Source organism: Diorhabda carinulata, chromosome 5 (assembly GCF_026250575.1).
Source record: "Diorhabda carinulata isolate Delta chromosome 5, icDioCari1.1, whole genome shotgun sequence".
Taxonomy (NCBI): Eukaryota; Metazoa; Arthropoda; class Insecta; order Coleoptera; family Chrysomelidae; genus Diorhabda; species Diorhabda carinulata.
In genome coordinates, this window is record NC_079464.1 from 27523755 (window position 1) to 27551648 (window position 27894).

Genomic DNA, 27894 nt, shown 5'->3' on the forward strand with positions numbered 1-27894 from the left:
TATTAATAGAAAAGTTGCGGAATGAATTTCGAGGATCATCATATTTTGTTTTACGATTTCTTTTGCAGCAATTTTCATTTAATCAACTTCTGAACCTTCAAAGGTCATTTTTAGCATATCGTCACGGTAGAAGTATCTAGCAAAAAATCTGTAGCTTCCATTCTTTTTGTAATTTCAGCATATCAAAGCTATTAATATCAGCATTATAGTGTATGGTATATGTTGGTACTTCTTGGTATAGAAAAAATATCAAGCAATGAAAACAGGTTATAATTAACTGTATAAAGAAATTACTAACTGAAATTCGTCATAATAATAAATTATTTCGTAGTAATCTATCTATATTCAGTGCTTCCTGCCCTGCCCTAATAACAGCTTGTTCGATGTTCTCCCATTCTTCAGTGAGCGCTGTTTTGAGGTCCAATTTAACGGCCGGTGTAGGATTTCTAGCAGGAACATACTAACTCCAAAAGCCACATTTTGTTTCATGCAACACCTCGCAAATCTTTCGCTGAGTCTTCTGTAGACTCGTCCTCTTCTATTGATACCATGTACACACTTTGTTTTCGTCAAAGTCTCATTGTTCGACAGTCCAATTAACGTGTTCTCTAACAAATCATAGACGAGCTACTCGGTAAGCTGGGGCTAGTTTGTTGGCCGTTATTGCCTCAAAATAGCTACCTTAAGACTTTTTCTGACTTTCCATCTACTCACAGCCACTCTTTGCATTTCTCTGAGTTGGACTTGAACACCAGTAACGGTCCAATTTCTCAGGAATGTGTTGAGAAAGAATCGGTCATTTTATTCCGAAACCATTGATCTTATAAGTGTCAGTTACCTAATTAGCACTATCGTTAACAAGCATTCAAAGGGTGGTTACCGATCATAACATATTGTTGAACTGTGAGAGCAAGAAACATTACATTATTTTCAATAATTATACCTATAAATTATTCCATTAGCTTCAAGATTTTACAAAGAAAAATACAATTTTGTGCTCAGTTTTTTGCCAGTGACTTGCGATTGTGATTGTGCCGCCAAAATCTATTTTTTTGCTGAAATGTGTAGTTTGAACTGTTCACTCTAATGAATAAGGAAAAATTATTTGGAATTTGAAAAGAAGGAATACTGAACGTAAAAACAAGCGCTTCGGTAACCAAATTATCTTCATACGAAAAACACTACAAGCAGGAAAACCACTTTGGTTGGATGTTTCACATTCACACTAATAAATTATACAGTGAACTTTAAGGAATATTCGTATATTTAACAATATTTTCCAATGCACAAAACAATCTATTGTTTTCAGAGATATCTGATACGCTCTAACCTAAAAAAGTAATTTGTATGAAGTTTAAATGCGATAGTAATAATTTTTGGTGATTTTTAGGGCTGAAATCTTCAAAGGTGACGGAGGTGCATTTCCTCATCCTCCTAGAATATATTCGTTCAGCGGTAAGAACGTTTTGTCTGATTTTTCGTGGCCAGAAAAAGCAGTATGGCATGGAGCTCTTCTCAACGGAGAAAGAGCATTGGATACATCCTGTGACGCCTGGCATACTTCCTCGAAAGAAAAAGTTGGTTTGGCAGGAAGCCTAAAGGGTCCAAGACTTTTAGAACAAACACCGTACCCTTGCGATAAAAGACTAATATTGCTTTGTATTGAAGCGACGACTGAGCAGTTTGTGCAAAGGAAGAGGAGGGATGCTAATGAAAATAAGTAAGTTGTCGATGAAAAACAAATTCTCTTTAGGTAATACATAAGAGGATATATTGAAAATTCTCAGCCTACTATAGAACCAAACAAAATTCCAATGTAAAAATATTTTATTACTCAACATATTCTCCTCTTAATTGGATACATTTATTACAACGAACCTGCAACGTCTCTAGACCTTTCAAAAAAATGTTTCTTCTTGCTCTGCACACCAGACCTCCACAGTTTTTATTACCTCCTCGTTAGAAGAAAATTCACGACCTTTTAAACTTTTTTTCAGTTGAGGAAAGAGAGCCAAATCTGATGAATAAGGGGGGAGTTGTAATAATTCAAACCCCAAATCACGAATTTTTTGCTTGGCAACATCAGATGTGTGCACAGTCGATGTCCTGCAAAAACAAAAAACCTTTGGATAGCTTTCCGCGTCTTTTCTCTTTAATTTTTTCCCGTAGAGTGGTCAGTAATGTCGAATAGTAATTTCTAGTTATTGCTCTACCCTTATCCAAAAAATCAATCATGATTACTCCATGGCAATCCCAAAAAAATTGAAGCAAAAACTTTTCCAGCAGATTTTTAGACACGAAACTTCTTAGATCTTGGAGAACCAGAGTGTCGCCATTCGATCGATTGTTGCTTTGTTTCTGGATCGTAGAAATGTACCCAAGTCTCATCCATAATAACAATTCGGTTTAAGAAGTCTACATAGTTTTCAAATCGGGCACAGATCGAACGCGATGCTTCAACTTATCCAAAAAATCAATCATGATTACTCCATGGCAATCCCAAAAAAACTGAAGCAAGAACTTTTCCAGCAGATTTTTTTTCAAATCGAGCACAGATCGACCGCGATGCTTCTACTCTTGCACGCTTTTGGTCAACATTCAAACATTTGGGGATCCATTTTGCAGCAATGTTTCTCATGTCATGAACTGCATCGATACTGGCCTTCCCGATCGGTCATCATGGAAAATTTACCTCTTTTGAAGCTTGCAGTCCATTTTTTCTTCACGGTCGCATACGAAGGACATTGATCACCAAGGGTATTTTAAGCATATCTTCGTAAATCTGCATACCTCTTAACCCTTTTAAATACAGGTACTTGATGATGGCTCGATACTCCAATTTTTCGATTTTCACAATTTCGGTGGACATCTTTTTTCTTTTAATTTATTGCGTAACTCTGAGTTACTTTTTTGACGTCAAACTTTATACTGACACTTCTAATAAGTTATTGTTCGTTGCTGGTCTAGGCTAACTAGATATCTTATACATCCAGGGCCGGATTAAGCTAGGGGCTTAGGGGGCCTATAGCCTCGGGCCCCAGGTCCAAGAGGGCCCCATCAATTGAAAACATTCTGTATTTTTTTATGTGTTGATACCACAAATCTAGCTTCCGGGTTTCCGAATTCCTTAAGGGCCCCCGTCATTATTTAAGCCCCGGGCCTTATAAATCTTAATCCGACCCTGAATACATCCTCGTAATACTGTTTCCTGGGATTTAACTAATGTCACAAATAATTTCGATATAACTTTTAAAATCATGTTAGTGTTAGGGATGGTTGGAAAATTGAGAAAATTGTCAATCTTAAGAATGTCATGAGACTTCACGGACAGCGCGCTTGATTCATTTATTTTTGTTGCAAATCTATTTAAAGTAAGTGTGAAGTGAATTTTCTCAACTGTTTTAATGAAACACTCTCTCAATGTCATTCTTACAAATAGCGCAATATCAATTTTATCAACTCTAGCCAAAAAAGAAAGAATAGAAATTTTAATGATGATAGGCTACGGCGATAGACTTTGAAGCGCTTTATTTAATAAAACGCAAAATTTAATTGAAGTGTTAGGTATATTCCAATTTTGCCAATAGAAGACAATTCTCCAAATGTTAGTTCTTTGTAGTGACGTTTATGAAGAACAGAAAACTGCAACCATACAAAGTTCCACATGTTATGCGAATTGTTGATGGAGGCATAGTGACATTGTTTCTAGTTGCTTCACATTGCTCATTATAGAATCTGAAGTCTTCTAATAATCAAAATAGAAAGATATTGCCAATATATCAATCGTTCTTTATATTTATTGACTACCGAGTGTGTCACGCTTACATATTGGGCGGGATAACCCATATAGATGGCGCTACTAATATTGAATCCATATGAATTTGCGTAAAGCAACTTTTGTGAGTTTGGAAATGAAATGGATAAGAAGGAATTTCATGTGTTAATAAGTGAATGATAAATAAGATTTGTGACAATGAATGAAAACTCGTAAACAACTAGATACTATTACTTAACGTTATTGGAGCGTTGAGTAAATTGAGGCAACAAAAGTCCTATTTATATAAAAAGAAGATGCTGTTTCATCAAGACGATGTACCATGCCACAAATCAATACAAACGGTGGAAAAATTATATGGAATGGACGTTGAATTGCTTCCGCATCCACCTCATTCTCAGGATCTGACCTCACAGTAACTTTTTCCTATTCTTAGATTTCAAGTGCATTCTCAGTGGACAAAAATTTCGCACCGATGAATCCTATTTTTCGTCTAGAGACGAATAGTACTATAAAAATGGTATCGAAAATTTTATCGCCGCTATAATCGTTGTATCGCCCTCGAAGGCGAAATTTTTGATTAAACGCGCGAAAAATTTAATGTTATAGAAGTAGTTGCATTGGATGTTAGATATGGTCTGTTACGAAGCCTATAGAACAACAGGAGCCGTGTAACATGTTCCAGGATGTTCCAGTGTCTGTTGAGTAACGTAACATCATCCGTTTTTTTTGTCAAAGATAATATAAAATCCGCGGAAATTCATCATTCATCATGAGTGCCTCTCCAAGACAAGAAAAACTCATTTTGGGAGACCGAAGAAATAGTGTACGCGATATGGCTGAAGAATTGTGCATCATCCTAGGTAGTATTGAGCAAAATTTCAGACAGATGAGTGTGAAGACTAAATTTTTGAGCAGAAATTCACACACTGCACCGAATATTCACCAAAGATGATACTTGAGTACACCACTCCTAAGGCGCTCCAGTTAAAGCGAAAGCTGTTTTTTCATCGGGAAGGTGGTGCGTACCGTATTTTGGGACATGAGAAAAGTAATTGCGGTTGATCTTCTCAATAAACAACGAACTGTGAACGCGAAAAACACGATGAAACCAATCTGCAGATCTAATCGACGCGATATTCCATTCGATAGTGTAATTTTGCTGCAAGTCAACGCCAGGTCACTTGTAGCTCGGCTTACGATTGGAAGACACTCCCCAGAGTCCCGATTTATCGCCATGCGACTTCTATTTATTTGGTTAATTGAAAGGTGCACTTGGCGAGCTGCGATTCGAAAGCTATTGGTGACAAGCCGAGATATTTTTATGGAAAAGGCATCCTCAAGCTTCCGAGAAGGAGGTAAAAGTGAGTAGACTATGACGGGAACAATCTAGAGAAATTGTAAAGAATTTCTGTAACCGAATAATAAATAAATACCAAAATTATGGTTTATATTTGAGCCAGCCTTATATAATCAAATTCTATATAAAATATAGGTCAATCTGTGGAGGTCTTTGTGATATCACATGAAAATAATAATTTATGAGATATACTTACAGAAAATTATTGTGTGCCTGTCAGGCCCGAAGCATTTGAAGCTGGGTTATAATTAAACAACAAACATATACCACTACTGATCATAAAATTAATATATTTCAAAACTTTGTGGGGAAAGTTCCCAACAATATCTTTCTGTATTATCATATACTAGAATTTTTTTTAATATGATAAGTTGGCTTCGGTTCTTTCTCACAGATGGGGTTACCGTTGTATGTATATAGTTCTTGCATCTAGTTCTGAACTTTTGAAATATTAAAAACTTAGTCTTCGACAACCATAGGTGAAACTAAATTTAGATAGAAAAATAATTTTCAAAAAATTCTATTTTGGTTCAGTGTGACAAGAATTAGTTATAAATATAACCAATAATTTTCTATCATTTACCCAGGTAATATCCTTTGTGATTAAGTTGGAATTTCTGGAACCGCTAGTGATATTCATACTGAACACACTGTTTACACTACCACTACACCAACACTCACAATTACACTGTCTGACGCTCGTTTCGGTAACGAAGTTATCCTTTCTTTCTCTTTATCGTCTTCTAAGACTAAACTAAAATCCTTCATGATACCAATTTGTTGAATCAGGTAAGGTAGTAGCTATTCCTGTACTATTTGATGGTATTTGTGTTCATTTTTAATTTGGTATTTTGATCCAATTTACCTCTACAATTTAGTTTTGAGGTGAATTTTTTCGTAATTTGATTTGATGACTTTCTGAAGAAAGTCTCGGCTTATTCCTGAGGCGTCCTCTAAAGATTTTAATTGAAATTTTTCCTTCACGCTCTTCAAATATATTTGAAGTTTTGAGATCACTTCTGGTGCAGCCATTGGCCATGTTGTCATAGCTTTAGGTGTATCTATACAGGACAGTCTGTGCAACATCGAGAGATTGATTCTCGTGGGTGTTCAGACTACTATCTCATTCGTTAACTTATTTAAAAATTAGTCTGCTTTTATGAAATTCACATTTGGGTATTTCTTTCTATATATAAAGATTTCTGTATGTAGTGCATGCTTAAATGAACGCCTTTCTCAAAACTGGTTTGCTCGATTTTCTTAAAGATAAACTTCATCCTCATCGAACAACCGTTGGAAAAGTAAATCAAATTCTGAGAAACACAAGGTATACCGATATATTTCATCTCATGACATCGCTACCGAACTAATTTATTTTGTGGGTGGTTAAATCGAAAAGACTTCTGGGAAGAGGTCCCAGGTGTGCTGGATTCGTCGATTCGTCCGGTTGCCTGAACGCCTACGAACTAGAAACCCACTTTTCTGCAAAAATTGTAACATTCCTCTTTGACTTGTAACTCAGCCGCTGTCAGTCCTTGTTTTCCTTTCATTTTTTGGCTGTTTTGTTATCTCTTTCCTCTATTTCTTTTATTTTCATGATTTTGTTTATCATATTATGAACCAGTTTCGTTTGATTATTGTCTCTAACGGGATTAGCGTTGTTTTCATTTTTTTTTCTATTAGTTCTCTAATTTTATTCCATTGACGAGACTGAAATAAGATGTGTTCTGGTGTGCTTCTTTTATTGCAATAGGTGCAGGTGTCTTTTGTCTTGCCAATTTTTTAATATATGTAGCAATAGATCCGTGCCCTGTCTAGAGCCTGTCCCACCTTTTATGCTATTTTGTTAGTGCCATCTGATTTGTTTTGTTTTTCTCTGTATCTTATTTTTTTATTTGCGCCAGTGAGGACATGAATTGCCGCCGTTGATATAGTTCTATAACCGCTGACAACTCATAGAAGAGTTTTTCTCTGTATTGTCACCATTATTTTTTGATATTTTTTTTCTAGTTATATAAGTTAGTTATATACGACTCCGTAGATCAATCTTCTTTTCTTTCCTTCGTGTCTCCAATGTTTCCATAATCCTCGTGAGTTAGCTTAGTACTTTCTCCATCCATATACTATTTTATTTCCTTGGAGCTGTATATTTCGTTTCAATCAGAGCTTCCCTCTTCTCTAATCTCACTAAAACTGCCACATCATCCGCGTATCAGATTCTATTCCATATTCATGTTGGATATTATACTTATCCTTATGGCATCCCCAGCGACATGTTATGTGTTGTTTTGCCCAGGACAAAGTGTCGATCCTGAAGCTACCTAACTAACTATCGACCATAAAACACTTTCAAATCATCTATGTAAGTCTGGATACCAAACGAACATCGATACTGCTACTGCACATGAAATGACGTCGAAATTCTATTCTTGTGTGAAACTCTACTGAAACGAAATTAAATTAGAACATTTTTGAAAAAGCGATTTCACAGGCGATGATGATGTTGAAAGACCACAGAAGTTTTTCAACAATCGCGAAAAAGATTATTCTTAATATTTGGTGGTGTTGAAAAGATATTCATCAATGTCTTCAATTACAACAACGCTATCTTTAGTGGCTTGTCAAGAGAAGTTTTGATGTATCATTGGATTATCATTTGCTCTAGTCTATGAGAAAATCTATTAACCTTAATCGTTCTGCACTGAAGGTATTGTTGATTTTAACAAAAAGGTCACAAAAGGTAATCAAACTCAACGGCATATTGATTAGTATTCAAATTTTATATCAATATATTTACTAAAAACGTGTAAAAAAAACGAAACTACTTTCTCCCGAACCAATATTTACTCATCTTTATTTGAAATTTCGTTTTAAAAAACAGAAGACTCTCAAAATCTACTAGCGGAGTTTTATTAGGCTTCAAAGAGAGAACAAACAGTCAACAATGATTTCAGCCCGAGGTCACAATAAATATTATGCGAGGAAAATCTTTTTGTGAAATCTGCCTTGAAAAAAAATCTATTTCAAAGTTAATACACTTTTTGTCTGTTAAATAGTTGCTGCGTATAAGCAGCTGGAGGGTATTTAACCAATGCTGTATTTTTTCCGCTTTACGTAGGTATATCATCGGCTATTTTATATTCAACGCCGTTAAGTGCTACTATATATAGTGAGGGAAAAGATATACGCAAACCGGATCTATATTTATTTTATAGAGAAGGGTATGGAACTGAAAAATGTACTTTGTATTAATTATCAGTTTAGACAACAGAAAGACAACAGACTGTATAGCACTACTCTTTACGTGTTACATTTTTTTACAAATATGCAACCGTATAATACAGAACTGTAAATATAATATTACTCCTCAAGCCTTTTCGTGCGAACAAATCTATTACCCTGTCATGTATAATTCGATTTTCTATTGTTAATGTTTTTAGTTTCGTCTGGCATAATCTACTCCCATAGATGATAATGAGTTTGAAATTTTCGAATCTTCGGGAAGCGATTTCTTAGTTAATAAGTAAATGTTGGTACTTATCGATTTTTGTTTTACAGGGACATATTTTTTCGATAAAGTTAGTAGCGTATTTAAAGATTTGCCGCCTGTAAGCTATTAATCTTTTTTCGAAATTATTCAAATTACAAATTTATTTCAACCCGGGGATTCTCCAAAATTGTGCGCAGCGTTAGGCACAGAACATAACCTAAAAAGAAATGCAAACTTAGTTGTTATTCAGTGGAAACAGCATGACCGATTTTCGATGGCAGTGTACTCTATGGTAGGTGGTAGAACTAATCTATTTTCGCGGTTCATTTGAATTTATAACAAAGAATATCTACTCTATTCTATATTATTTATTTCCATCCAGTTCCGATTTCGCAGTTTCCTTAATTCACGGTACCCGGGGGGGTCCGAGAGTACGAGGATTGTCCCAGAAGTACCTGGCCTAGAGATGGCAGTAGTTGCTTGAAAAATATCAAAGTTTCAAGTTTGGAAACGCCATGTTGATTCGTAACCATCAATAGTGAACGTTTTCCGTGAATTTGTAAACATGGAAAAAATTGGTTATCGTTATTTAGTATAATACTTTTATTTGAAAGGCATCAACCAATATAAAATCGTACTAGATTCTACTCTGGGTGAGAGTACTCCTTCGTTATCAACAGTAAAATATTCGGTACCAGAGGCCGTACGATGTGCTAAGACCAGCATCGCAGTCGTCGACCAAATGAAGTGATAACTTCAAAGTACGGTACATCGAATATTAACTGAAAATTTGCACACGAGAAAGCTGCTCACAATGGAACAAAAACTGCGTCGTGAAGAAATAAAGTTGAATTTTCGCGCCGTTTCATAACGATGGATAAAACCGATACAAAACAACAATCAAAGTAATGGACTCAAAATGGAGAACCGGCTCCAAAGAAGGCAAAAACCGTTCCATCTGCAGGCAAGGTCATTGCGTCTTTTTTTTGGGATGCATGTCGGATAATTTCCATCGACTATCTTGACGAAGAAAAAACTATCAACGGCGAGTATTATGCGCACTTATTGCAACGTTTGAGCGAAGAAATTAAGCAAAAACGGCCGCATTTGGCTAAGAAGAAAGTGTTGTTCCATCGAAACAATGCACTCATACATCCGTTATTACATTAGCCAAAATTAATGAATTGAAGTTTTAATTGCTACCTTCTGCAATCTATTCACCAAATTTAACCCCCTCGGATTATTTTATGTTTCCATACTTGAAAAAATGGTTTGGTGGTCAAAGATATTACAACAATGAAGAGCTGATGTCGGTAGTTAATGGCTATATTAATGAGCTTGACGATTTTATTATAAAAAGGATTACGTTGGAAAATAAATATATTTTTTTTCAAAATTTTTGTGTTTTCTGTGGACCCCATTCGTAACTTGCGTGCTCATAGATCTGCTACTAGATAATTGATTCATAACCTCTCCATAAATGTCTGCATTTACCTATTTCTGTTGACTCGTCATCATATAGTTTTGAATAAAGAATTTTTTGGAAGAAAATTATGTTTCTTGTATGCTTTTTTTGACAACTTTTGCGATTTACGTTCTATAAACATCATCAAAGGTGTCAAGTCTAAGATGTCTTGCAGTAAGACATAATTATTATTGCAAGGTAGGCCGACCTTGAAGATTATTTCCCCAATTTTATTTTTTGTTTTTGGCCACTATATGAAAACGGTACATGTTATCGTATATTGCACCATAGATTCATTCCATCCAGTTTATCCTTTTTGGATTATACTACCCTTGTTTCTCCGACTTTTCTACAATATTTTCATGGAGTATCTGGTGCCTTAAGATTTACTACTTGTTGTTTTCCAAAGATATTTAGTATCTAACTCAAAGACTAATTTTAACCCCATGTTTTTAAGAGGATAATTAATATTCATTTACATGGATAATAATAAAAAATTGCCTAAATAATAAAGTAACGATTTTTTTTATTTTTCCAGAGATTATCAGCTCAACGAAGAAGAATACTACAATCTACTGAATTCCATTCATTGAACGTCATATCTTACAGAAAATCGTTCCATCCATACTCATTAAATTCATATAGACTTTTTGTGTCACGTGTCGTAAGTGTGAGATCTACTACGTTGTTGTTAAAAATATTGTAAAAAGTATTTTAACTACAGTCACTTTACGTTTTTTTTTTGTGATTTTATTAATGTATTTACATAAGTGCTTCTAAGTTGTATATATATATATAGTACTTAGATTAATTTAATATTTTTTTATTATTAGAAATTGATGTGTAAGAAATATTGATATCAAAAAAATTTAATCTAAATATAACAAACATCAAGAAAATCATCTTGTTCGCAATTTTCGATATGTTTTGATAATGATTTTTGTAACAATTATTATTAACGTGTAAGAAGATTGACGAGTTACAATTTCCGTTTATTCATACTATATGAAACTAAATTTCATGATTGCGTAATGGGCTTACAACTCCACGCCCATTCATAGCATGCTACATAAGAAAACGTGCCCTATTTTTAGAGAAATTGCATAATGTGCTGCCTACATTTAGGAGCATCACTCTTTCAATCTTAAGTATATCTCGTTAATGCTGAAAGTTTTTATGTTTTTTAATTGACTAAATTTGTGTAAATAAACCAAATAAAGTCTTACGTAAATAAAAATTTGATTTTGAATTTAATTAAACCATGAAGTTGAAGTTTTCTTCTCAAAGCGCTGACAGTGGGATTTTTGACGTTTACGGACATGGGCGTAGAAAAAATACTTTCTCAGTCTTCCCTGAGTCGGTGCTCACAAGCAATAACATTTTTGGATATATATCATGAATTATTTGGGAGAATTCTAAGAATGGCTATAATTTAATTGGATATTGATGATTGTTTGAAACCGTTGGTGATATTCATACTGAACACACTGCTTACACTACCAATCACAATTACACTGTCTGTCGCGCATTTCGATAACCAGGTTATCGTCTTCAGAGACGACGATAACTTGGTTATCGAAACGCGTGTCATACAGTGTAATTGTGAGTGCTGGTGTAGTAGTAGTGTGAACAGTTTGTTCAGTATGAATATAACAAAAACTTCAACTCAAATACATTAAAATACAAATTATTCTTGTTATACAATGATGAAACAGTATTTAAACACATTAAAGCATCGTTTCTCTATTATTTTAATCGCCATTACCTTCTTCATTCTTGTCTATTAATTCATGTAAATTTTTTGCAAAATTTGGCAATCCTCGAATCTTTCATCGGGGTTAGTGCTTCAATATAGTACAGTATATAAAAAAATTTTTGCTTCAGTTAATTTGATATATAATTTGAAAAAAAGCAATACAGCGGTAAAAATTTCTTTGAAAACATTAAAGCATTGTTTTTCTATTTTTTTATCGCTGTTATCTTCTTTATGTGTAGTTCTTCTTTTATGTCTATTAACCCATGTTCGTTATGTGAATTTTTTACCAAATTGGGCATTCCTCGAATCTTTTGTTGAAGTTAGTGCTTCAACACTGTATGACATTATTATTATGGTTCTTAGTATCATGAATAGTTTAAATAATTGATTTTTTCGTATTCCGAAATATTTGACAGTTTCTTGTTCGGTGGTAATGTCATGAACTGACTAAATATTATAGTGACGACAAAATTTTACATACGAACCATAGATGGTCTAATTTTCTGAATTTTCACAACAAAAAAGCAATATTATCATAAGAATAACTAGACGAATCAAATTACGTTGCAAATATTATCAGATTTACAGTAAGAACAACAATTCTATTCTTTTGGAATAGATTGTAATCCAATGTTTTTCCTTATGAAAAGATGTCTTAAAAGTGCTTTTCACATAAGATACTTGTTACAATGAACAGGGGCTCATTGTAAGATTTAAGAATCTTTTTCTGACAACGATTTAATATCTTCTAGTATAATGATTCGTCGGTAAAACCAGAAAAGAATGTATATCTATTAAAACAGATTTTAAAGGAGAGCTTCTAAACTATGCTAGCATATTTAAAAATAACAATTAGCCCTCAAAATTTTTTGTATATAAAGCAGAAGAATTTATTCACACACTTATTCATGTTACTTTTTTTTCTTTATAATGGATTTCTAACATATTTCTCTTAAAAAATTAAATCATATTGAGAAGTGACACAGTTGTCTAGAAATATCAATTCCAATTATTAATATGTAAGAATGAAACTCAAATAATCGTACGTCTTCATTCTTCAATCAATTTGGAGTATTCTGGGACTAATTTTTTTCTGATCTTCTTATTATATAGTCCCTATTTCTGTCTTCTTTCTTCTTAATTACATAAAAGAATTCCAATCTTCTTCGTTTTTTATTTTATTCATAGGAATCATCTATTCTCACATAATTGGGTTTTCTCTTCTTTATCACGACATAATTGTTGTATCTGTGACATCAAATCCAACATAGCTCATTCATTGATGTAATTCATTCCATCCCTTTCTGAAGCTACAACATTATTGTGGCCGTCGTAATCTCCGCTAAGTTTGTATATTTTCAATGTCTGGAAAACAGAATACGTTTTCCAGATATATCCTAGCACCTTCTGCATCAGTGGATTGTGCAATATTGTCAAGCTCGAAAATTTTTGAAATTATCGTGACATCTTGGTTCACAACTTCCATTAATAAATTCTACTATTTTTCATTAAATTTTTTTCGACTTTAGTAGCTCTCGATTATTATTTATTCGATTGGCAACATTCCTCTAACTGTAGTAAATTCTTTATCATTTAATGAGCGGAACATGGGGTATATCTAAAAAACAAAATTTATGCTTAAAAAACGAAAGTAAAAATATTTCATATTCCATACTTACCTAAAAATTGATAACGAAACAAAAAGTAGGTCTTGAATAAAGATCGTGAAAAACACGATAAGACTTTGCACTCGCCGTACACCCACCTTTGTGTAACCTCACTTAAAATAGGCATATATATTGTAAAATTTTTCGTATTTATTTACACTCTTTCTGTTCGTGGGGTGAATTATTAAACACTGTCTATCACGTTCTTAATTTATTTACACACTATACAAAACATATAATAATTCATTTATAAATATCACTTGAACAATTTCTGCAATTACCTTTACTAATTCGTTCTTTTCACTACGACTATTTATGTAAAACTAACTACATAAGCTACATAAACTTATTTATATACCACAAATAGAATTCTACAAAATCCTAGAAACAACAAAAATAAATAAATAGGATTTCTTAGAAATTATTTGAAAGAAATACTGTAATAAACCGTCTTCTATAATAAAAAAGTCATCAAAGGCGCGTCCGGCATTTATAAAAAACATATTAGATGGGCCGCGCGAATTCGCCGATTTTTAAAATTTCATTGTAGTTGGACAGAGTCGGCATAAGGACCCAAGTTTCCCTGCGAACTGGTACAGTTCGGAATTAGATTTATTCTTTAAAATCTTTATTTGAACAACAAATAAATACATACTTTGACAGGTTGTAGCCACAAAATTTAATCAAGAGAGAATACTTTGAGCCAAATTTAAAGAAAACATGCAGTTACACACATTTCTGGTTTCATATTTATACCTATTCTTTGGCGATAGAAAACAATTTATTCACTTTAGATCACAACGGATTTAGGTTTCCTTCAATAAATGTTACTAAAAGCAGTAGATCACTGTTTTCTTTTGGTATAATTCCCAAGTTAACATTAGAATAGAACTCCAGGTATACCTACTATGAATATATAACCAATATTCTATTAGATATATTTCAATTCTGGAAACATTAACTTTTCAATTAAAAATAAGAATTATTTCAATATGCCATGATGTACGATGTCAACGCGTTGGTTAACAACTTCAACGATATATTTGTATTTCTTATAATTGGGATATTCGTTTATGCTTAATGTCTTTATAGCTTATTTTTAATGATATTAAAGTGACTGTAGTCGATACCAAATAAATGTAAATAAGTAACACGTATTCTGGCATTATTAATTCTTTTGTACTTTTTTATTAAACACATCTTGTGTAAAATAATATGATTGCCGATAAGTGATGTTTATTGATTTTGTCCAATTTTGATTGCTTCAAAATTGTTAGCCAGTGAAATTTGATGTAGTATACAGATGACCAAAAAAACAATTACAATTTAATTACATCCTTGTAGTTTCATTTTCACATTAACACCAGAAGCACCAAAGCAGTCATATGATATTCTCGTGTTTTAAATTCCATCATTGCCTTGAATGACGTTGGCATGTTTCTCAAGCGAACAAATTTCGTTAATAATTTGCAGAAGCTTGCTCTGGTCAAGGCTTGAATTATATCTAGTAATGCGAATATGAAGACCGCGATCCATTGTTCTCTGCCAATGATGTGTATCTCCAAGCTCTTGACAGTCATATTCAATCAAATTGAGAATCCGAGTAGGACTTCAAGGGCCCTTTGATGTGGCCGAACGCATGCTACTAATTCCAAGACACACAATGCTTCAAATAACCTCTTCATTGTCGCAAAAGTCTGTCCAGCAAACATCCTTTTGAGATCTTAGAACAGGAAAAAGCAATTCTAAGCCCAATGCTGCTATCTTCCCTCAAACGTTCTAATAACATCACGTTATAGTCGCTGCTGTATCTAAAGTTGTTGTGGCACACTTAATTCGAATCAATCTAATTATGCAAACATTCATTATGTCACTGTCATGTTATCAATATTAGATTTATTTTCAACAAATAGAAGAAGTTCACATAGCCAGCGTCTTTTCCAAACCATTTACGCCTTAACCTCAATAATAAATAGCAATTTGGCGTTGTAAATGAGCGCCTTGGCTCACGCCATTACATAGTGAAACTAGATGGTCGACGTGTACATAATCGTCACATTAATCAACTTGTTCGTTCAGGGTTCCAATTCCTAGCGGTTCAATTGAAACACTGACTGATATTAGAAACGAAAATTGTCCACTTCCAATTGTATTTGGTATTCCTCAAGGTCGTCATCAAAACTCTACTCCTGGGAGTCAGGGTCAAATGGCGTTCCAGAAGTAGCCAGCAAACCAAGAAGAACAACCTCAAGAAGCAGCTACTGCCTACGACTCAGGAGCCATAAGGTAGTCCTGTTCGCCGTTCCGTCCGCACCAAAAGAAGCCCAAGTTACCTCAGAGACTATATCCAATGAAGATTTTTTGTAAGAGTGGGAGTAGCATCAAGCAACCATTCATTCTGTCGCTATGATGTTATCATTATTCGATGTAGTCTCAACAAATACAAGCCGTTCACATAACCATCGTCTTTTACAATATTTTTTTTTATAACAGTCGCTGTTCATAGTCTTTACCTTTTTAAGATGTTATAACCCCACCAGCCGACTTTCGCTTCTTATCACGCTTCGGTGTCTACTTAACTGACTAACTGATTGGATGACAGTGTAGAATGTAGAGCCATGTCTCATACATTGTCACATATCGATGCAAAGATTTGGTTTTATTACACTGCTGAGAATTATAAATTCGTTGTTGTTTTGGTCGGTCATGAGCTCGCGCGTCACCCACTGTGAACAAAGCTTTCGCATGTTCAAAACGTTCGTTTTATATTTTCAGAGTCTACACTATCTCAATGAATTCCACTTTATGATTTTCTGAAATCAATTTTAGGACTTTTTTTGATGTTTTCATCAGTGACAGCTTCTTTAGGGCCTCCACTGCGTGCTTCGTCATGGGTGCTGATTTTTTCTCATTTAAACTTAGCAAAACAATTCTCAGCTGTTGATATTGCTGAGGCAAGCTTCGAATAATGTTTATTAGGCCAAGCTTTCGTAGGGTTGTCGATAGTTCGATAGTTGAAGCTATCGATAGTTCCGATACTATCGTTGGAAAGCTATCGATAGTATCGATTGTTTAGTAACTTGAAGTTTAACTTCTCAAGCGTCGATTGTTAGGCACCAAACCAATATGAAATGGGAAAAGTAAAAAATACCATTATAAACTTGAATAATAATATTTATTCTGAGAAACATAATAAAAGAAATACAATTTAAAATAATTTTTTTGGATCAAAGAAAACTTTACAAAGCAACTAAAATTGATTACTAAAAAAATTATTATTCTAACACAAATTTGATTTTATAAAAATTTGCATATTTCCTACGCTCGCATACAGTTTCGCCGGACTGCGAAAAAACTCTTTCTGAAGGTACTGAGGAGCCAGGTACGCAAAGGTCCTTTTGGCAATTGAGTTGAGTGGTTCCATATTCGGGGAACAGTTTTTCCAGTAAGCAAGCACGTCAGCATACTTCGGAAGCGAATTTTCTTCAAAACATGATTTTGTCAGCAGTATTGGGTCTACTGTGGCATTTCTACGAGATTGAGCCTCATCTTTTTTTTTTTTTTTCTAAGCTTCCGAGAATCCCTATGCTTACTTACCCTGGCACTATTGACTGAATATTTTCTGTGGAATCTTGTGATGCACCATATTATTTTTCACAGTTATTTCAAAAATGCAGGATTTACTGTAAAAATGTCATCGGAAATTGAATTACATTTTTTTAAATGAATATTTACACTTAAAAAAACACACATTAATCCAAACTAAGTATCTTAAGCGGAAATAATGATTTAATCCATAACAATCTAAACAATTTAGTCTCTTAGTTGTAATGCCTTCAATAGACACCCAATATCATCTTGATACTAACGATCTGTTCAAAAAAAACTACAAAATAATCAGGACATATCGAAAAAGTTTAATAAACATACATAACAAAAAGATCATGATATTGTTCACAAATTTATTGATACTTTTTGAAAAAAAAATCGTATCAATAACATATCATCACTAAAAATAAAATATATATTTAAAGTAATATTTATATAATAATATTTATATCAACTTTCACTAATAAATTGTATGATACTTCTATGCAAGAATAAAGATAAATGGATAATAGCACATATGAATAAATATGGATACCTAAAAACATTATCAACTAATCACTCAGCAGTAGCAGTTGTCTGGGTATTAATTGATTCCCTTCCTAGACTACTACCAGGTGAATCCGCATTCTCATTGATAAGACGTTGTCTTTCGCGGTACATAGACACTCGTATGTTTTCTAATTGATGGTATCTGCAAAGCTTTAATAAAGCACAAACTGATAATCCTACCCATGTGGCAAAAGAACCCCATATACCAAACTGTGCCGTGCCCATTTGAATATAGAAATTAGCTGTATTGATCTTATCAGCATGGTCAATATCTTGTCCTGCTGCTAGTTCACAACTAGAAATGTTGCAAATTTAGGAAATGATTTCAAATATGTTGAAAAATACTCACGATGGGAATCTTTCTGTCATTATTTGACACCAAGCCATGAAACCAAAAGTTATCATAAGAGCAGCAATAATGGTCATACCAGCAAGCATTATTCCAGAAAGAACATCAATAAAAGCTGATAAAAAGCTACTGTCTGTTCCTTTGTAGAGAAATACGGATAACCTAAATATTCATTCATTAATGTACAGCTTCAGAAAAAATATGCACATAAAATAAATAAGAAATAATTAATGTACTAAAGTAACATTTTCATCATTTCAAAGAAATTTCAGAATAAATACAGCATAGATTAATATATAAAACTCGAGGAGAAGTAATCAAAACATCTGTATAAATCCAAAACTGTAAAAGTTATTTTACTGTAGTAAAAAATCTTACCTGTAAATCTGAATACCTGATACTAGCAGTAGTAAAATACCAACAAAGATAGTATAGTTACAGTAGCATTGTGAAGCCCAATGCACAGAAAGTTGTCCATCCGCTTCTTGCCATTCTCCGGTCGAGAAAAGTAAACAATGTCCCCTAATAAAAACCATCTATTGTTAAAAAGCTTTGTTATCATGATATCAACTTACTTAAAATCATCTTGATGCCAACTCATCGGAACAACAATGCATACTGATAAAATAAAAGCTATGACATAGCCAGCAATTTGGCTGAGAAGCAAAATATTTGTTAAAGCCATAGTCTGAAGGAAATATTACATTTATTTATTTACTTTTTTGACAACCTATGACGAAAAACTGACAGATGTCACGTTTTTTCCGCTCATTAATTGGCCTCTGATAACTCCTACAATCAGCTGTTGGGTTACCACAATAATTTAGTACCATAAAAGATTATTTAATTAAGAGTCAAATAAATATATTTTCATTAAATTTAGTTTTATTCTGTTATTATAATTGTAGTCACTATCACTGTTTATAAAAAATACGAAAAAGAAGATGTTCGAAAACAAACGAATATGTCCGGTAGATAAAGGCTGACGTTGTTATTAGTGATTGGTGTACATTATCTGAGTTTGGAAGAAGTAATCGTCAGTGAATCAAAATATTTGGAAGATTTTTTATAAAATTTCCACTGTTGCAGTAATTAAATGTAAAATATGAGATCTTTAAGTATATCATTATTAAGTTTATCCCTAACATTAATAGTAATCGCAAATGCATATTATCAGAAGAAACAGTTTTATCCATCTGTTGTATATATCACAAAATCAAATCCGAGTATGGCAGTAAGTAATTTTTATACATTATTTTATTGCTTTTCTCATTTATTATTGTTACAGGTAATATACATTCAAGCGTTTATATGTGTATGGATCAGTGGAAAGATTATGAGAAAAATATTCTTTGGTCAACTGCGAACGACAGAGTTTGAGGTAATTTTGTTATTGTTAATAGTTAAAAGTTCAAATCGTTTATTTACTATTGTTTTTAGCATCTAATGGAGAGATCTTGGTATGCAGTAACAGAAACATGTCTAGCATTCACTGTCTTCAGAGATGATTTCAATCCAAAGTTTGTGGCTTTGTTTACTTTATTACTATTTTTGAAATCATTCCATTGGTTAGCAGAAGACCGAGTAGACTATGTAAGTATTCATAATTTTTATACACTTATGTAAAAAAGTTTACAAATAAATTCAGACAACTAAATACACTTATTAGGTGAAAAATGAATTGTTTATTCTTTATAAGGGGCATTAAACTGGTTGCAGTAACTACATGTTAAAATGTTTTGATAAGAAATAAATGATGTACTAGTTTTCAAAAATATTTGATAAACAAGAAAATTGATTTGATATTTGAATTTTATTCAAATATATCTTGTGAAACATAAGAATATTAATGTAAATTTATTAACCAATTCAATTATAATCTACTAATATTAATTTCAGTGGAATTTTGATATTATAATATATTTTACTGTTCCACTAGATTTTTCACTCTTGGAGTATTTTTCTGTTATTTCATTGGCGTAAATATTAATTGTTATTAAAAGAGAGGAAAGTTCCCAAAATGAGTATTTTGAAATGATAATTTATTGATTTAAAATGGAATGTTTTCGAAATTGTGGAGATTTTTGTGAAAATAAAAATCAAATAAGGTGCCAAACATATTATAATAATCATATCTCAGTGTAGTAATAAAAATCTAAGTGAAGTATGGAATGGGAAAGTACTCTGAAAAATACAGGGGGGATGTGAAAATGAACAACGAATCATGGAAAAGAAGAAAGTTGGAAGAAATATATAATATAATATTAGCTGGAGCCCAAAGAGTCAGATATTTTAGGCATGTGTGCAGAATGACTATAAACAGAAATGGTTAGGAGAGGTAAAATCAGATTTAAGAAGAGTGGGAATATATATTTTGTAAATTTTGTAGTCTTAAAAAATTTTACTATGGGCCTTCAAGGTTTGAAGTGTTATAAAATATATATTTCGAACTTACTATACTTAAATATGTACCATTAAATATAAAGAGTAGTAGCAATTCATGTGTGCAATGAGTTTATGACTGGATAAAGTGAAACTGTCCAAGTACTGGCAAGCATAGTACCTATTGACTAGCAGGCGCAGGAAAGAGTTCTATGTGTGGAGAAAGAACAAGATGTAAAAATGGCAGAGAGGGAACGAACCATAAGTATTTGGCAAACAAGGTGGTCTGATATCAATGATAACTGTCAATGGATTAAAACCTTGATACCTAATATAAATCCTAGGATGAAAAGAACACGTTGCAAACTAAACTATCATTTGACATAAATGCTAACTAGACATGGATGTTCCCAACAGTATTTTTTCTGATTTAAACTTGCTACACATTGTACGAATTGTAGCATGCAAATAGTTGATCTTTATAGCAAATTTTTTGAATAAGCGTCGAATACATGCTATAGAGTCCGCAAAAATGGAAATTGCAAATTTGAGAAAAAGTATATAAATATGAAAGGAATTAGGCAATGCAGGAATGTTTAGGTAATACTTTAGGATGATTCCAACATTTTTTAGCTGCACCTGGAATTTGTATAAAAATTATAATTAATAAATATATTAAGGTTAACAATAATCAATTTTTGAAATCGATGAATTTAATATTTTTTTAAAGAAACAACTAAATTCTTGACTAATTAATATACATAATTTTTATTATTGTTATAATTTTATATCGGTACACTTTGGTGATTAATTTGGCCACAATACCACTATGAATACGCTTGAAGACAAATCCTCAGGCACACATTCCTTCTGTACTCTGGTAAACAGAAGTAGGGATCAAGTTTATTATAATTTATTGCAACATTCTATTGAAACTTAACATTAATAGATTGTAATTAAGTCGGTTGGAAATTTTACATTGATATTTTTCAATTTAAAAATGTTCCAATAATGTATAGTGTTTTTAAAATAATTTAGATTCATCTGTATGTTCACCTCGATAAGCTATACAAACAAATAAAACTAATAAAATGAATTTATAAGATTATTTATTATTTTTTTTTAAATTCTTGTTTAATAGGCTAGACAGAATATTTCACGTTACTGTTTTTTAGATGGAGAGAAGTCCTGTGATAAGTTGGCTTTTCCATATCAGAGTCTTGTCTCTGCTTCTTCTTTTGGGTTCTTTAGATTTACATTTCATACAACATGCATACCTATCAACAGTATCTAAGGGTGCGTCCGTCCAATTAGTATTCGGTTTTGAGTATGCTATTCTTCTCACTGTAGTAATAAACATAGCTATTAAATACGGATTGCATTCAATTGATTTAAATAGTGAAACACCATGGGATAATAAAGCGGTATTTTTGTTGTATACTGAGCTAGTTATGGGATTGATCAAAGTCATTTTATATTTTGCTTTTGTAGCTATCATGGTTAGGTAAGAAATAATATTCTAATTATTGAAAATTTCATTTGTATAATTTTTTTTATATTTGTAGGATCTACACGTTGCCGTTGTTTGCCTTCAGACCAATGTATTACACAATACGTAATTTCAAGAAAGCATTTAGTGATGTAATTTTGTCGAGAAGGGCCATCCATAACATGAATACACTTTATCCAGATGCTACTCCTGAAGAATTACAAGCCGCCGATAATGTTTGTATTATTTGCAGAGAGGAAATGGTTACAGCATCAAAAAAATTACCATGCAATCATATTTTCCACACAGCATGTCTTCGATCATGGTGAGTATTGAATGTTCGGTGAATTACAAATCTATTTTTAACTTTTTTTAAGGTTTCAACGCCAACAAACCTGTCCCACTTGCCGTCTCAATATTCTTCGTAATCCAACCAACAACAATACACGTCCTGCAGCGGCTCCTCGACCACCTCAACCAAATATTCAAAATCCATTCATTAATCCTTTCTTTGCTGGACAAAATCCATTCCAAATGTTTCAAATACCAAATCCGGACAATCTCCCACCACCACCACCACAACAACAACAACAACAACAAAGACCTGCCGCAGAAGGAGGAAATGAGCAACCTGCAGCTCCTCAGGCTCCACCGCAGGTTAATTTACCACCATTTGCGTTTCCACCATTTCCTTTCGTACCGTTTTTCCCTCCGCCGCCTATGCCTCCACAAAATTTGTCATCATTGTCTACAGAAGAATTGCAGAGAATGGAAGGTAATGAAAGGGAGAATGTCGAGGCTAGGATACAGTGTCTCAGAAATATACAGGTAAAAAAATATATACATTTTGATAAATTGGCTATCAAAAGATATAAAATATTATCAAAGGTTATTTTTTATTTGAACATATTGTATAATTTTGATGGCTATTCCTATGAGAAATAAATAACCTTTAAGTGCTTGATAAATAGGGAAAAGTTTGATAAATTCGAGGTTATGTTATTAACATCAATGCATACCCTAACACTGCTTTGTTTATATCGTAGTTTCAGTTTGTTTTTTCTTTAAACGGAGTTTTAATATGAATCAGTATCAGAATACTATCAATTCAAAATAAACGTTTATTTATAAAAAATATTGCAAGTTTAACGATTAAGCATTAAAGCCTCCAAACCTCACTTCTACCTGAGCTCTTCTTGCTGTAATTTTTAATTCAGTACACCGTGTGAACATAACCTAAAAACATGAAATTAATTCTCATTTATCTATTCTATAAACTGCGGTTCTATAAATGCAAATAATTTAAAATTTTTAACCATAATTGCAGATGTTGTTAGATGCTGCAGTGGTAATGATGCAACAGTACAGTACTACAGTCTTACTATCTACGCATGTTCCTCAAAACGCAAGTTCTACCACTAATGTATTTCAAACTAATAACCCATCATGGAACATACCTCAAACCCAAACCGAAACTCCGAAAGTTGCAAAAGTGGCACCAACAACGAACTCTCAAGTAACAACAACCCCAGAAGAAACACAATTTGATAAACCGACTACTTCGAAGGGATCTAGTGAACCGCTGAAAGAAGAAGAACAAGTAGACGCTAGTCAACTTACTCAAGAAGAGGTGATAAGAAGAAGAAGACTGCAAAAGTTTGAACAACCCGTGGGAAGAGAATAGAAATATTTTCTACCGTAGATATATAATGGATTTAAGTTTGTTTTTGTTGAAATATTTTGTGATTAGAGTGTTCCACATTATTTTTTTTTATAACCCGCAATATGGTTTGCTATACTTATTCGACTGTATATTTATCTTGTCTTATGTTTTAGATATTTTTTGTACACCTTAGATTGTCTAGTTCTGGTGAAAGGAATCATTTTTAACTGTGCAGTGATTCAGTCCATATTTTTTATACAGGTTGAAACACCAAAGTTCATTCCCCTTCATTCAATTTTGGATTTGATTACAATGTTTCGTCTGATTTATTCTTGGTTTTTCTGAATGTAATATATTTTGTCGTCAAAATCGTTAACTAAAGTGACTAAATTGAGATTTGTAACCACCACATTACATTGTCTGGCCCTTTGAGTTCTCTATAAGTTGCTGGTTCATATGTAGACCAGGAAGCGTAATTGTGAGTTTTGGTATAACGGTAGAAAATTAATTAAACCAAAGTAACTTTTAATTCGATTAACCAAAATTTTATCAAACAATTGTATTTGATTTTTCCTATTTTAACTTTTTTGTTTTTGTCAAATTATTTGAAATAGTGTAAAAATTTTCGGGAAAAATATTACTGTATCTGATAATATTGTAGATATGAATCTTTAGGTTGAAATTTCTGAATGTAGGTAAGCTGGAAATTTAAGACTTTTATGTTGAAAGAATTTTTAATTGTATTCAATTTATATATTAAAGTATTTTCAGTTATCACGTGGAGTATTTATCCAATATCATCTGCGATCGAATAAATTTTGTACCAACAAGTTGATTATCTTTTTAAGGGGTAACAACACTGTAGAGCCTGGTTTTTGTATTTTTTGTTCTAAAAAACATAATATCAGGTGCAAAATCTGATTGAATGACTTTATAATATGTGTTTTGAAGTAATTGAACTAATTTTCACAGAGCATTCAAAAACAAAATGGCGTTCAATACTGCATAAGAGGAATTTTCAAAGAGTCCTCTGCTACCATCAACTTTTCGTCGTAGCTGTTGATCTGAAGCATAGAAATCAAGTTTTTTCTTAATGTTTGAACTAAAAGCAAGAGAAGTACGTAGGGGTTTCAAAAAATATCAAATTTTAACAAAATTACGGTAGTTAGAAAAAAATCGGTCGTAAAACAAAAGGTTTTCAATTTATTAATAAAATCCTACGTAGTTCCTAGAAAATAATGTTATTAAGATTCTGTCAAAGTTTTGAATCAATCGGATCAAAATTGACTGCATTAATGGTGGTGGTAGTGATTTCAAGATAAACGCGTTTAAAGTTTGAAAACGGGACGCGACCAAGCGTGATGCAACGGTCAAATTGACGCTACACCAAGTAAAGGAAATATATATCACGCGTGAGGTGGCGCATCACCGCACGTAGTTTTGTAATTTACAAGATTGAATACATTGACGACGGACGATACGTGTAAGCTCTCAGACGTGTCTTGCTGTAGTTCAGACACACGTGTGAGTGACTAGCAAGTCTTTCCTGATAGAAGAAGAAAAGTTACTAGAGGCGTTAAGGGAACACAGAGAAATTTACGATACAAAAAATTAAGACGAAATTGAAGAATCGGATCATCAGCATAATCCGATTCTGATTCAGAACTTCAATAACAACAATTGTTTTATTGGAATGTTAACAATGTCAGACATTTGCGGATCACCACGCAGCAATTGTAGCCTGTACCTCACCTATAGCACGCTACCTCAATGTGTTCTAATTCGCCTAGTGCCACCTGTAGGTATCGGTGTGTACTATTTACTAGTAGAAATAGTCTGCGAGGGATATCTGAGGCGGGTATGCATTTCGGAGCGAAAAAAAAGATTTTTTGAAATTTTTACAGTGGTGTTACCCCTTGATTGAATATTACACAAGGTAATCCAGAATTATGGACAGTAATTTAGAAATATGAGTGACTAAGTAAGAAAAACCAACTCACAGAAACTTGTATATGAAAAACCGTTTCATTATCGTTTGGGTGAAAAATCACACGTCTGGAAAGATTCTGATTGTTTAAATTTTTGTGTTTTCCGAAAAATTGATTTTTTGGTAAAGCATCTATAAAAAAACTTTCAAAAAAATTGTAAATAACTGAATACAGTAACCCTATAGACAATGTTTCAAATAATTAAGAAAATATTGAAATTTACCACATATTCTTAATATGCATTAAAAAATAGTGAATTCCATTGAAAATCTATTCGTTCTGGTATAAATGGTAGTAAAAAATACGGTAAATATTAAAAAAAATGAGCTTATTGAAAAAACTTTCTATACCAATTTTCATAAAAAGATAACCACTAGTTTCTGATGTCAAATTATAATGGTATACCCTGTAAGTTAAAATATAAATTGTGTACATATTATTATTAAATGAGAGAAGTACCAACTTTCCAAGTTTAAATTTTTTTTCAAATGTCTGCCAAATGTTACATATATTGGAAGTAATTACGAGGATAATTAATTTCACATCACTAACCACCCCATTTCTTATGAATAAAGGGTGGTTTACTAAAAAAAGAAGTAAATTATCATCACTATCATATTAATTATGAAAATTTATTGTGAAATATGATTTTTTCACAATATTATCCAGTTTCCGAAAAGAAGTATCTTTATTTTAGATCATCATAACATACTATCAGTTCTATAAATAAATGTACATACTTCTGGATCACCTTGTATAAATAGAGAACATTCCGTGATTGTCGTTGTCTGTTTGTGTGTGATTATTTAAATTTATTTTAATTAGGAATTTTTTAACAAATAAATAGTGTCCAAAATTTGTTTCCAACTAATTATTTGTTGTTATTGTTAACAATATTCACAATAAACGATGCTTATTGTTTTTGAATTGTGCTAATTAATTTTGCAAGTTTTCTTCACATTTGTGTGAGTATGATTCAGTTGTAAATACTTTGTAAGTACTTTCCTCTAGATTATTTGTCGTTCATTAACTCTAATCAATTTTTTTGAATTCTTATTCAAGACATAAGTGAAAAATCAGAGTTTATAATTTGTAAATGTAAACAGTAGGATTACAAATAAATTTCTGACATTCTAATTGTTATTTATTTAAATTTTATATCATTAAATGTGGAGATAATATGTGAAATGTTTTGTTACCTTATTCCCTTTTCTAGCGATAAATGAAAAAGGCCCTGTTTTCACCCATTTCCCACTGTCTCCTATCTCAATTCTTCTAAAGATTTTCCTTAATATGCGCGAATCAGACTACTGACCAGAGTTTTACCAGACGCCATCCCCAAACCATGGGCATCATAGATAATCTACAGTGCCGTTAGTGCATGAAACTGCAGACCATGTCATCTGTGAATGCTCAGCACTCACATGAGCGCGGTTCAAACACAAGGGCAAGACTAACGTCTTGCTGAACGTCCCGAACGACATCAAAAGATGTTCATGCCAAAGTTTCTCAAAGGACATCAGCCTTTGTTAATGTCAAATGAGACACAATAGGCCTATCAGAAAGCCTTTGTACTTAACGGCTCTTTCCCTTTTTTCTACTATTCTTCTTCATTGAATTGAACTATTATTTTCTATTATTGATTTTTGGTCTGATATTTCTCTGTTTTCATTCTTTCTTGTTTCTCTTAGTTTTATCTGTAAGAATATTCCTCTGGAAACAGTATTTTTACTACACATTCTATCAATAACAGCAAGATGGTTCGTAGTAGAATAGACACAGACAAGGCCGTGAAGCACATACATTTTTTGATGCGCCCGAAGTGCCCCACTTGATATTACCAAATGCTGATATCCTTTGGCACATTAATCCAGCAAGATGGTAAAAACTGTTCTGAAAAAGCTAGTACTTTAGTGATAAATGTTTTAAAAAGAAAGATATTTCTTAGAACCACGTTCTTATTACAATTGCTGGTTTAGGTGATAAGAAGCCACTTTTCGTTATATATCAGGATCCTGAACAAAAACAGGTTTTTATAATTGTTTCGTTTGAAATTAAATTGGAATAAAACGTATCTACATTAAGAAATATAAATATTTTGAGTGGTACAGTACTAAGCTAAAAAACCTTATTAAATAATACTTTATTTAATTTTGTTTATTATAATAATATTATGACATGTTATTTCTGGAAGACAAAACACCGCTGGAATTTGGAAAAATAAAATTCACTTTCAATATGCTTACTGTTTTTATATTTCTCTAATACAATATGAGACATAAGAAATAATAAACTTGTCGCTATTTACAATTTCCATTCGATGATATGTCAAAATTGCAATACTACAACTAG

At 32.6% G+C, this 27894-nt stretch overlaps 3 protein-coding genes across 13 annotated transcripts in view; 2 read left to right on the forward strand and 1 right to left on the reverse strand.

Annotated features, from left to right (window-relative positions):
* The window catches only part of LOC130894040 (collagen alpha-1(XVIII) chain), a 577499-nt gene extending 562651 nt beyond the window's left edge, over positions 1-14848 (forward strand). For all 11 annotated transcript variants that reach the window (XM_057800571.1, XM_057800570.1, XM_057800569.1 and 8 more), the window contains 2 exons: positions 1391-1720; positions 10629-14848. In XM_057800571.1, coding sequence (XP_057656554.1) covers positions 1391-1720; positions 10629-10683 — 385 coding nt within the window. In that variant the 3' untranslated portion in view covers positions 10684-14848. The remainder of the gene's footprint in view (positions 1-1390; positions 1721-10628) is intronic.
* Positions 14849-16673: 1825 nt separating this feature from the next.
* On the reverse strand, positions 16674-18768 carry LOC130893852 (transmembrane protein 179). Its single transcript, XM_057800272.1, has 4 exons — positions 18596-18768; positions 18399-18542; positions 18021-18182; positions 16674-17966 (listed from the first exon to the last, which is right to left on the reverse strand). Exons 1-4 carry the CDS (start codon positions 18703-18705, stop codon positions 17678-17680), a joined length of 705 nt encoding a protein of 234 aa, XP_057656255.1. The 5' UTR covers positions 18706-18768; the 3' UTR covers positions 16674-17677.
* A 34-nt stretch (positions 18769-18802) lies between these two features.
* Positions 18803-26723, forward strand: LOC130893847 (E3 ubiquitin-protein ligase synoviolin). The gene is made up of 7 exons (XM_057800266.1): positions 18803-19254; positions 19309-19401; positions 19461-19613; positions 21578-21906; positions 21968-22216; positions 22269-22719; positions 23219-26723. The coding sequence occupies exons 1-7, from the start codon at positions 19126-19128 to the stop codon at positions 23573-23575; spliced, it is 1761 nt and encodes a 586-aa protein (XP_057656249.1). The 5' UTR covers positions 18803-19125; the 3' UTR covers positions 23576-26723.
* The last annotated feature ends 1171 nt before the right edge of the window (positions 26724-27894 follow it).